The sequence below is a fragment of the Canis lupus genome, chromosome 5 (assembly GCF_011100685.1).
Source record: "Canis lupus familiaris isolate Mischka breed German Shepherd chromosome 5, alternate assembly UU_Cfam_GSD_1.0, whole genome shotgun sequence".
NCBI classification, from domain to species: domain Eukaryota; kingdom Metazoa; phylum Chordata; class Mammalia; order Carnivora; family Canidae; genus Canis; species Canis lupus.
Genome location: NC_049226.1, coordinates 19814348 through 19826784, shown reverse-complemented (window position 1 = coordinate 19826784; position 12437 = coordinate 19814348). Strand labels below are relative to the sequence as shown.

General features: G+C 57.0%; 1 protein-coding gene across 1 annotated transcript; it reads right to left on the bottom strand.

Annotated features, from left to right (window-relative positions):
- Positions 1–399: 399 nt before the first annotated feature.
- DRD2 (dopamine receptor D2) lies at positions 400–11929 on the bottom strand. Its single transcript, NM_001003110.1, is given in 7 exon segments — positions 400–593; positions 2511–2838; positions 4361–4447; positions 5437–5627; positions 6788–6924; positions 7429–7538; positions 11645–11929. Coding segments are annotated over 7 exon segments (1332 nt in total).
- Between the last annotated feature and the right edge of the window lie 508 nt (positions 11930–12437).

Genomic DNA, 12437 nt, shown 5'->3' with positions numbered 1-12437 from the left:
AAGACCAAGCCAAACCTACCAGAAAGCACGGTCTCTGAGCCCCACCTCTGACCCCGGCAACCCCAGAACCCCACAGAAAGGTCGGAGAAGGCGGCTGCGTCTTTGGTGCCAAGGAGGGAGGGCCCAGAGGTGGGGGGGGCGCTCTGTGAGCTGCCCCTGAGCCAGGGGTCCGGCCCGAGGGCCGGCAGCGTGCCTGGCTCCCTAGCACTACCCCGGCAGATGAGGGTGTGCGAGCACGGAGGGGCGCAGAGCCAAGCTAACACTGCAGGACCTGCCGGGGCAAAGAGAAGGCCTGGTCCGCCCTGCGCCCCCTCCCCTGTCCACGGCTCCCCGGAGCTGAGACCCGGCCGGCCTGGGCGGGGAGGCGGGAAGCAGGCTGCTGTGCAGGTGGGCAGCAGGTCAGCAGTGCAGGATCTTCAGGAAGGCCTTGCGGAACTCAATGTTGAAGGTCGTGTAGATGATGGGGTTCACGGCGCTGTTGACATAGCCCAGCCACGTGAAGGCGCTGTACAGGACGGGCGGGATGTTGCACTCACAGTGTATGTTCAGGATGTGGGTGATGAAGAAGGGCAGCCAGCAGATGATGAACACGCCTGGGGGAGAGGGCGGCGGTCAGGCGGGCCCCTGGGGCCAGGGGAGGCTGGGCTGGGAAGGCCCATACTCGGTGGGCACCAAGATTGGGTGCTACGGGCCCTGGCCCAGGAGCACTGCAGGAGGAGTCCCCATCTCAGACTCTAGAGCTGTCCCTGACACCCGTTTGCAGTGAAGGTCACTTTACGTCCCTCAGCCTTACTTTCCTCATCTGCCAAATGGGCATAACACCCACACCTACCCCTCTAGGGAAAGATGAGCTTGAAAACAAATCCATAAGGTTAACATTCTGACACAAGTCAGTAGAAATGGAAATGTTTACTCTACTCTCTGGTCATCTTTGGGAACGTCTTCCTTCACACCTGGAAGTGGAGCGTGTGGTCATTGCAGCGTGGGATGCACGGTTTGAGCCCAAGTGACAAAAGGAAGAGTTAGGTACCCATCTCCCTCAGACTCCCTGGCATCTCTGTGGGGTAGACAGGGAACTGGGGCTCCCGAAGGCTCTGTGATGTACACAAGGCCACCCCGCTCATGAGTGACAAAGCCAGCCGAGCGAGACCTGAACTCCAGTTTATCGAGCCCGCCCCCCCCTTCCCATGGCCATGCTCTCGCTCCACCTTCCCCCAGGCCTTGGAGGCCACCACTTGCGTATTCCTGCATCGGGATGCTCTGACCTAGACTGACCACCCCCCACCCCACTGGCTTTGTCTGCCTGACTTAGGACCTGCTGCCCCAGTGGGCCCCTCGGTATGGAGGCATTGTGAGCACAGAGTGCCCCACAAGCACCCTGGGAGTCCCCAGGACCACAGCGAGACCCCATGGACAGAAGCCACAGGCCCGGCTCTCACCCCCAGCCCGGTGACCAAGGATCTGTCCTTTAACCTGCCATGACTCAGTGCATGCATTCACAAAAGCAGGGAGGTAACACCTGTCCCACTCACATCACAGGATTGGTGGGAGGCCCAAGGGGATGGTGAGTGTGGCAGGGTGTCCCATGAGACCTTGGTGCTAGAGGGCAGGGAGAGTCACAGCAGCCCCTCCTGTGCCCACCACCCACGTCAGCCCAGCCTTGTGTTTTGACTCCAGTCCTGGTTTTCTTTTTTTTTTTTTTTTTTTTTTTTTTTATGATAGTCACAGAGAGAGAGAGAGAGGCAGAGACACAGGCCGAGGGAGAAGCAGGCCCCATGCACCGGGAGCCCGACGTGGGATTCGATCCCGGGTCTCCAGGATCGCGCCCTGGGCCAAAGGCAGGCGCCAAACCGCTGCGCCACCCAGGGATCCCCAGTCCTGGTTTTCTAGGAGACTTTTATTCGAAAGCCTTGGCTGGCTGATGGAGACACACCCTCCTCCAGAGGGACCCCCCTCCCAGCCCTGTTTCTCTATTCACAGCTCTGGTCCCACGGGGCCTTGGTTGAGCTGGGGTGAACTGAATTTCCCACTCCTCAACAACTAAACCACCCTGATAACACTTGGCTGTGTGCACCGCTTTGCCCTTTAGGAAATGCTTTCTTTCACCTTTGTAAACCTTTGACCACAGCAAACAACCCTGAGAGCTAATCTGCTGCTGAGGGGACTTCAGAGAGAGAAAGTGACTTGCTTAGGATCTCGGGGTTCTGGGGGTCACTATGGTATCTCAAGCTCACAGACTCTGAGGTCAGACTCCCTGAGTTTAAATCATAGGTCTTCCTTGATCACGTTATATGCCCACTCCAAACCTCAGTTTCCCCGTCTGTAAAATGAGCATTAATTAGAGAATCTACTTAATGGCCTACGTCAATGGGTGTGGCCTGCAATCTGAGAAAGTGCCCTTCCCGAGGCTCACCGGCCATGGCTAGGAAGGGGATGGCAGGTAAGGGGACCCAGAGTGATGGGTCCTTTCCTCGGTAACGGTGGGACAGAGCTGGGCCGGCCCGACTCACCGAGAACAATGGCGAGCATCTGAGTGGCTTTCTTCTCCTTCTGCTGGGAGAGCTTCCTGCGGCTCATGGTCTTGAGAGAGGTCCGGGTTTTGCCATTGGGCATGGACTGGATCTCAAAGATCTTGGCAATCTTGGGGTGGTCTTTGGCATGCCCATTCTTCTCTGGTTTGGCGGGGCTGTCGGCAGTGCTGTGGAGGCCGTGGTGGGACGGGTCGGGGAGGGTCAGCTGGTGGTGGCTGGGTGGTATGGGACTGTACCGGGTCCTCTCGGGGGGGCTGGTGCTGGACAGCATCTCCATCTCCAGTTCCTGGGCTCGGCGGGCAGCCTCCTGCACGGAGGCAGAGAGCTCTGGGTAAAGCCAGGCAAGTTCTCAGGCATTAGCCACTCAGCCTCACCGGGTGCCCCTGGCCCTCCCCTATCCTCCTTTAGAGACTCCTACAAACATCACGGGTCACTCTGCCAGAGAGACAATGAGGATAATCACCGGGAGGCAGGAATAGTCTGGGACTAGGACCCAGGACCCACGGCAGCCCCTGCCTGCAGGTCATCCCCAGCCCCTGTCCCAGAACCTCATTAACTCCATAAGCATTTGTGGGAACTTAGTACCACAACACTTTCCTCTCTTGTTAACTGAGCAACACGTACCAAGCACCAGCTAAGTGACCGAGCTGGCTGCTGGGAATACATCACTGGTTGATGTTCGGTGCCTCCTTCCAGGAGCTCCTGTTCTAGCTGCATAGAGGGCACCCCTCTTCTCCCTGCAGGGCACCTGCACCCTCACTCACACGTGGGTTCCACATGTTCCTCCTAGACCAATCTGGGTGCCAAAGAGCTAACCCCTGAGCCCCCCATCTTTCCTGCTGGGCTGACCTGGGGACCCTGCTGGCGGTCCACTCACGGGCTTCCAGGTTCTTCCCTGCCTTGGGGTCTCCATCTGAACATCCAAAGTGCAGCTTTGCTGTGTGCCTGGGTGGTGTAACCCTAGCCCAGTCCCGAGTCCCTGTTGGGAACCCATCTCATAAAATGACTCCCTGGGGTCCTGCCCTTGCCCTGCAGGTGGACAGTGGGGGCCCTGCTTCCTGGGGACACCCGACTTGGACTTCGTGTATGGCCCTGTGTGGGCTCCCTGTCCCAGCCAGGGATGAGACCCCTGCTGCTTGAACCCTGATGCTCCCATCGCTGGGCAGAGCCTGGGGTCGGCTGTGATTCTGCGTCTCTGGGCTCCACTTACAGGCTGCACTTCCCCACCAGCCCTGGGGTTACTCAGCTCCCTGCCCTTCCACCCTGCCCCCCATGCCCTGCCTCCAGCCCCAGAAACCGCCTGTAGGAGCCTAGCACAGGCAAGTGGGAAGAATGGCGGATGTGTGGATTTCGGAGTCGCATGGGTTTGGGCTCAAATACACATTATCTTACTAACTAAATGTCTTGCCTTGGGTGAGTTACCTTCCCTCTGTGAGCCTGTTTGCTCTTCTTTAAAATTAAAATCAATAAGCCTAATAAGACCTATCTCTCAGGGTCGCTGTGAGGATTTGATGAAATAATAGGAACATGGCGGGTGTTCAATGAATGGTAATAGCCATTCTTCTTATTTTTCTTATCTTATGGCCGAGTCCTCTCTCCGAACCACCTCCTTGTGCTGGGAGTGCCTATCTGTGCCTTGCAGAACTGAGCCATCTTGCTGCGTGCCTGCTTGTGACTTGTGCATGGGGAGTCTGGTCTCTGCTGAAGCTAAGTGGGAGAGCCTGGGAGGTGCTCCTCCCTTTGACCAGCTGGTGAGCTGAGAATCATGGTAGGTGGGTTTCCCTAGGGGCAGAAAGACCTGGCTCTGGGTCCCTGACCTGAGCACTTACCACTCTCCGCCTGTTCACTGGGAAACTCCCATTGGACTTCATGATAACGGTGCAGAGTTTCATGTCCTCAGGGTGAGTGCAGTTGCCCTGTGGAGTGAGCCAGGACACTGGTCATGATGGGCAGGGGCCGGGGACAGACACCCGACATGCAGTAGTCAGGCTGGGCACAGGGGCTCCCAGAAGGGCAGAGTAGGTGGGTATGGGCCAGGGGAGGCAAGAGTGAAGGTTGGTACTATGATGAAAGATCGTGGGCAGGACAAAGGCCAAAGAGGTCCTGGTTTTCTGGGCACGTGCTAGGCATGCTCGTATCCCTCTCACACTGAATCCTCAAGACCACGCTGAGAGGTTGGCATTAGGACTCCCATTTAACAGATGAGAAAACTGAGGCTCAGAGAAGTTAAGTAACTTGCCCTAGGTCACTCAACAAAAAGGTGAGAGTGCCAGGCCTTGAACCTGATGTGTCTAACCCCAAAACTCTGGTTCCTTCCACGCCCCCACACTGTCTTCCTCAGGGATGACTGAGCAGAGGGGAAAATTCACAAGACATAAGGGAGTGGGGAGAGAATGAAAGAAAGGCAGAGGAGAGGAGGGTGAAAGAGCCAGGGAGGAGGGAGGAGGTGTGCATGGAGGGGAGGACAGGGACCCAGGAGGAGGGAGGAGGTGTGCATGGAGAGGAGGACAGGGAGCTGGGGTTGGGGGGGCGAGAGGAGGTGTGCATGGAGGGGAGGAGGAGGAGGTGGAAGGTACTGGAGAGGGCGGGAAGGACAGAGCAAGGACAGGGAGAAGAGAGGGGCCACAGCCAGGAAAGGACAAGTGATGGGGAAAGGAGGGTTTCAGACACAGATCTAGCCGACTTCTCCTCCCCCCAGGTGGCATCCGCCTCTGGCCCCCCCCTTCCCACTCCTAGAGACTCACTCCCTCTGCTGAGGTCTGAGCCTTGGACTGGGCCCTGCCCTGGTGCTGGGAACCCCCTCCCTGGACCCTCACCCACCCACCAGGCCCACCCATCACAGGCCAGCCCTCTCCGTCCTGAGGGGGTCAGGGAGGGCACTGGAGGGCAGGAGGGATCTGGGGACCTTGAGTGGGGCCTTCAGGTTGGCCCTGAAAGCCCGGCTGCTACGCTTCGTGTTGACCCGCTTGCGGCGCCTGCGGAGGACGATGTAGATCTTGATGTAGACCAGCAGGGTGACGATGAAGGGCACGTAGAAGGAGACGATGGAGGAGTACACCACGAATGCGGGGTTGGCGATTATGCACTCGTTCTGGTCTGGGGGGAGAGCCAGACGGGATGTCAGCAGCCGTGGGGTGTGCAGGCACCACCACCACCGCAGACTGTCCCCTCCTCCTCCGCGGGACCCAGCCCAGCCATGTGACAGAGTACGCCTGGGGGTCTGAGGTCGCCTGGAAATGCTAGATGGAAACGGACCCACGGTGTAAACCGGTGACTGAAAAGTAGACCCTGAGCGAGAAGCCAAGCTGCGTCCAAGCTTTCCCACTCATATTCCCCCCTGACTTCAGCGTTAGTTTTGTCATCCACCGACACCCAAGTGGAGCCGGAGTGTTCAGAAAAAAATAACAAGAAAATTATTTTCAAAGAGTGAACCCTTATTGTAGGCCTTCCTGTGTACTTGGGGGCCGTCTACCACCTCCCAGGTTTAGAACAAGGTAACTCGGTCCCGTTTGCTGAACTCACCTGTGCTCCAGTGCACTGCCAATGCCCTCCTGGTTTACCAGATGTCTGTCCTCTACCTCAGGGCCTCTCCAGACAGATCTGAGCATATCAGGCCCTACTCGCGCTCCTTGAAATTCCCACAGAGTCAGATTGCAAGGCTTCCCTGTGTCCTGCCCTGTAACAGTCTCCGAGGTACACCTGCATGGCCTCTATGCCCCGCCAGCAGGCAGGCAGGCACAACCCCTCCTCTGCCTCAGACGCACAGGACAGGCGCCCTGAGCTAGCTCCTGCTCGAGTCTACCTTTCCTGCTTCAGGTAACTCAGGTCTGTGCTGGGCAGGGCCAGCCCTTGGGCTGCAGCCTCCTTACACAAATACCATTGCTGGGGGTGGGGGTGAGGGTGGTGGATGGGGCCCAGTAGTTGCCACCCATGAGTGTGTACACACACACACACACACACACACACACACACACACGTACACATGTGGTTTGTGCGGCTGTCTGACTTGCTTCAATTTAATAAACAAAGTTGAAAATGGCCAGACATCCTCCCGAGTCATTATCCCCACTCCTCACCCAACTCTATCAGGCCCAAGCTACTGTTCCTCTCCGGCCCATCCAGGTACACTCAGAGTCAGGCTTGGCCAGGGGGATAGGGCCCGGCCTCAGTCCCTATCTCTGCATCAGGGGCTCAGCTCCCTTGGGGCCCTGTGCACGGGGCCAGCGGAACCCCAGGCAGACAGAGGCAGGACTCACCTGTGTTGTTGAGTCCGAAGAGCAGTGGGCAGGAGATGGTGAAGGACAGGACCCAGACGATGGCGATCATGACAGTGACTCGGCGCTTGGAGCTGTAGCGGGTGTTGTAGAGCATGGGCATGGCCACAGCTGTGTACCTGCGGGGGCGCAGGGCGGGGGACCTTAAGTCTGGGTGCAGGCCCAAGGACCCCTCATTCCACAGCACATATACACCAGAGACACCTTGTGCCTTGGGGAGTGACAGTTGTCACCTCCCTGAGGTCTTCCTGTCAATCTCTCCTGTCTCCTGCCCCAGCTCAGACAGCCAGGGTGCACAGGTGCAGTTTCAAGGGTGCTGTCAGAACTGAGTTTTCTCTTCTCTACCAGCCACTGGGTACCTTTGGTAGCATCTCCATCCGGAGGATGGCCTCTCTTTAGGAGGTCTGTACTGTCCCAGACACATGTGCACCTACACACATGTGCAGATATGCATGAGGAGATATGTGTGCACACTCACACACATATATGCACGCACAAACACATGGGCCCGAGGACACACGGTCAGCCGTACAGTATCAGAGAGATCCTGCCCCTGAAGGAGAGACGGGGAAGCCTGAAAAGTGAATGGCCTGGGTCCCCTTTCCCACCCTAGCTGGGCTCACCTGTCAATGCTGATGGCACACAGGTTCAGGATGCTTGCCGTGCACATCATGACGTCCAGAGTGACAAAGATGTCACAGTGAATCCTGCTGAATTTCCACTCACCTACCACCTGGGGACAAAGCACCATAATGGGTGGACGGCAGAGGGGGAGATGAGCCCAGGCCCTATAGCGGGGCTCTCCTTCCTGGGGCAGATGGGGCCTCAGGCTCGGCAGGCAGCTGTGGGAATCTGTGAGTCTCCAGCTGGGGCCCGGGGGAGAAGTGGGCCAGCGAAGGGGAGTTCGAGGCCCTCGCTCCTGGTCCCCTCTCCTCCTAGACACATAAGGCCACTTTGTGCCAAGGACTGGGCTAGAAGATGAGCACCTTCAACTGAGTCTCTCAACTTTCCGCCTTCATGTGTAAAACAGCCCAGTGATCGGCCTGCAATCCCATGCTACCAATGGGGAAACTGAGCCTCAGAGAGGGGCAGTGACTTGCCCCAGGCCATTTAGCTCAACTTCTGATCCTGCCGGGCCCAGGTTCCTGGGGGAGCTCCCTCAGAGCCAGGGCGCAAACCTGTCTGTTAAGGACAGCTGTGAGGACCAAGGCTCAGAAACCGAGAAGACGGCGCTACTCTTGGTCAGACCTGGAGAGTGAGGGACAGAACACGGGGACTCGAGCTGTGGGAACTGGGGGGGGGGGGGTGGCAGGACAGGGGTGCTGTGCCCATATATCCTGTATGATGGGAATGAGGAGGCCCGCTCCCCTCGAAAGCATCCTGCATCCTTCTCCCCCTTGCACACACACACTCCCTCCCCCCTTACACACACCTTCATGCCTCCTGTTCACACACACGGGTGCACACACTCACACGGCAGGCTGGCCCTGGGCAACTGGGGAAGTTCGGGGCACCCTGGGTCTGAGCACAGAGTCGAGACGGGGAGATACATCCGGGCCTTCTCCCAGCAGGAGACAAAGGAGCAGGGCAGTGGCCTCCCAGGGCCTGGGGCCGGGCAGGCCCCACTTCGCCGCACATCACGGCGCGGGCTGGTGCGAACGTGCTTGTTCTCTGCACTGCCCCTTCTTTTCTGCTCCCTGGCATGAAACCAAACGTTGCCACCTAAGCTCCGTGACAGGAACTGTGGCCGTTGTTCTCGGGCATGAAGAAACAGCAGCTCGCCCCAACAGGAAGTCACCTTCTCTGGGCTCCCGTGGCCCATACCAGGGCCCATCCCACGTGGCAACACAGGGCTCCCCGAGTTGCAGGTCTGGACGGCGGGGGGGGGGGGGGGGGTAGGGAGCTTCCCAGTGTAAACAGCACCTCCCATTAGGGCACCGCTGGGAGGGCCCCAGGCCCACCTGGTCCACCCTCCACCTTGAAGCCCTCCTAGACTAGGACCTCAGGGCTGCTTCTATGTCCCCGGGGATCCAGGTCTGAGATACTTGGGCCCTCTTCCTAGTCCTCTTCCCTCTTCCCTGCCTTTCTTCTTTCCCATAGACACTCACGAGCAGTTTACTACGTGCCAGGCTCTGCCCTAGACTCTGGGGTGCGGTGGTGAACAGCACTGGCATAGTCCCTGCCTTTAGGGAGCTCTCATCCCCACCCCCAGAGGCCTTTCTGGAGCTCAGAAGAAGGGAGGGTTTTCCTCCACACTCCTGGGGGCAGCTGACTCAAAGACTCAAGAGAAATTGTTGGCAGCCACCTACACCTACTATGGGCATGTGGGCATCTCACGCTCGCACAAGACAGGGTTGCTGTGCCCGTTCATGGGCGAGGGACCTGAAGCTCAGAGGGCTCCCCCAGCAAGTGTGCAGCAGGGCTGGGATTGAAGCACGGTCTTCAGGTAGCACATCCGATGCTCTCTCATAAACTGTCTTGGGAAGGATCATTTAGCTTGTCAAAAGAGGAGATAATTATGTCAAAATTACTCAATGTACATAAAGCATGAAAGGAGAGATTGTCGTTGCAAAGAGGGACCGACCTGGAGGCAGAGAACAAAGTGGACTTCCCATGATCACCTGGTGATCACCAGGTTTGCTGGTGTGACTCCAGGGCTGTGTCTCTGCACCTTTGGGCACCACTTTACTGACCTCGTTGTTCACATGAAGCTGAGCCCTGCAGGGTGGGCCATGAGCTAGCTCGGCAAAATCCTAATAACTGGCCTCTATTAAGCACTATGTGTCAGGCACTGTCCCAAACATTTCACACTCAGCTCTATGGATGGTGCTAGGCCAACGATAAGGCTTCTACCCCTTGAAAGTTCCAGCCAGTGACACCCCCTCACTCAGCAGCTTTGCACACTTCTTTTCTCAGGCTGGAGTGTAAGCGCCTTGCTCCCTCCTCTGGATAATTCTTCTGAAAGCATCACTTCTTCCTGCAGGACCGCCTTGTCTCCACAGTCACCCCCATCGCGTTCCCACATCCCTTGTGGGGACTGCTCTGTTGTCACCTCCATCAGACTGCACTACAGTAGTCCTATCGGGTCTTCATCGATGGCAGGCAGTGCCCCGAGGATGCCATAGGACAGGGAAGTGCTCAATACCTGTTGAATGAGTAAACAAGTGCGACCTTGGTGTGTTCCCTTCTCAGTCTCATCTACCCCTCTGGAAAAGGCACACAGTCAACCCTCACCTCACAGAGTGGGGAGGCTGAAATGCAGACAAGTGACCCTGGTTCTTTTCTCTCGGGACCTTCTCCAGATGGAAGGTAGTAGAGTTGGGAATTGGAACTGGTCCTCCCACTGCAAACCAGCGTGCTTTCCATATGCTGAGCAGAATAAATCACGCACATCCAGTCCCGTGCTAGACATGCACGGGGAGGCCGTCAGACAGGACGTGGATGGATGGAGTCTGGTGGCCCTCACAGGCATGGGAGTCATGGAGGAAGGGGACCCCTGGCCTCTGGCATCTGTAGATTGTATGTCTGTTGTTTGCTTCCTTTGGGTTCTCCCTTAACATCTGTTTTGAGTGTTCCAGCCTGTTTGGGCTGTGCTAAAGGAACCCAGGGGGGTGATGACAGCAACATACGGAGGAGACACAGGGAGCCCCCAGGCAGGGAGACTGGGAGAGATACCACTTTGGACTGGGCTCCCCTCCTCACATCAGCTTCTCCTTCTAGATGTCTCCTCTGCTCAAGCCTATAGAATTTCATGCTTTCCTTTAAAAATGGAGGAGCCTTCCCTCCCAGCCAGGATTTACCTCCATGGCACAGGTAAATCCCTCTCTCGCCCAGGCGGGAAGGTAAACTGCCCAGTGATGAGTGACCTCGATTCCCAAACTCCACCCCAGAGTCCTAGGCTGAGAAAGGGGCAGGATCCAGGACCCAGACCCCAGCCCCTGCCACATCTGCCTGTCAGCTCTGGAAAGTGTCCACCAGGAGGTGGCTCCACACTTAGGGACGCAGTTAGTGGTTTCTCCCCTTGCTGTGCGATCGGAGCAAAAACAGGCAACCTCTCAAAGCTTCTGTTTCCTCCTCCGTACACTGAGAATAGTCTCAACTCCCAGGATTAACATGAGTGCTGAGTCCGTGTCTGCGAAATGCCTGGCGTGGTGCCTGGACCACAGCGGGGACTAGCTACTCTCTGTTCGGAGATGCAGAGCTGGGCTCTGTCCTGGGCCAGCCCTTGGTGACCTTGCTGAGCAAAGGGCCTGCGGCACAGCCCACACGGAGACCCCTGCCTGTGGATCCCAGACATGGGCTCTAGACCAAATGGGGGAAGGGGGGAGGGATAAGGAGCACACACAGCAGCAGCTTCCACTTTTGAAGTGGGAAGAGGGAACAGGAAGCTTCTGGTCTGGAAGCATGAACATCTCCCTTCCTTGAGGATACTCCTCAGTTACTCCCATTTCCAGCATGATCTAATGAACCTACCGGGGCCAAACAGGGTTCCAGCTGGGAATTGCCAGCGGCATGATCTCTCTGACCACCAGGGTCACCACCTGTGAAATTGGTGTTCGTGACATGGTGACCTCGCAGGGCTGCCCTGAGGGCTACACGGGGAAAGCTGGGCATGGAGGACTTGGCAGGAGGTGTGGCACTTAGCAAGCACTCTCAAGCTGGTAGTTGCGATTGTCAAGGAACAAGCAGCCCATTTTATAAGGAGAAAAACTGAGCCCAGAGTGGAGGAAGAGGCCAGGCCAGCTGAGAAGGCACCGGGCAACTTGTTGGCAGGAACCAGCACAGAGCCTGGACTCCAGGCCCCCGGGCAGCTCCTTCCAGGCGGGGGTGCAGACCTACCTCCAGGTAGACAACCCAGGGCATGACGAGCGTGGCCACCAGGAGGTCGGCCACAGCAAGGCTGACAATCAGGTAGTTGGTGGTGGTCTGCAGCGCCTTCTCGCGGGACACGGCCATGCACACCAGCACATTGCCGAAGACGATGATGAAGATGAGCAGGGTAAGCAGCATGGCGTAGTAGTTGTAGTGGGGCTTGCCGGGCTTTCCTTCGGACCCGTTGAAGGGCCGGCTCCAGTTCTGGCTCTCCAGATCATCATCGTACCAGGACAGGTTCAGTGGATCCATCGGGGCAGCGGGGCCACTGGGTGGCCAGGCTCTGGTCAGGGAAAATGGACACGGGGACACAGGAAGTGAGTAGGAGGACCTCCCAAAGCGTGCTGCCTCCCGTGGAAAGCTCCAGAGCTGAAATCAACCACCGGCAGTTAGTAGACTTCTCCAGCCTCAGGATTTTCAGTTCTGTGTCAAGCAATTTTCTCAAAACATTAGAGCCTGCTGCCACTATTCTACTGGCAAGTTCTTGCAGATGGCAAAACAAATGAGCAAGTATAGTGTTTTTTTTTTTTAAGTATAATAAAATAAATGAGCTTGAAAAGAGCTGATCACTCATTTATCTATTTATTCAACAAACACTTTGTAAGCACATCCCATGCACCACACAACTGAGACAAGTTAGCGAGGACTTCCAGCTTCTAGAGACACGAGTGGGACTATGCATCCATCCGTTTTTGATTCTATAAATATTACTGAGCATTGCTCTATGTAGTGCTAGAAACACGGGCAGGAACAAAATAGA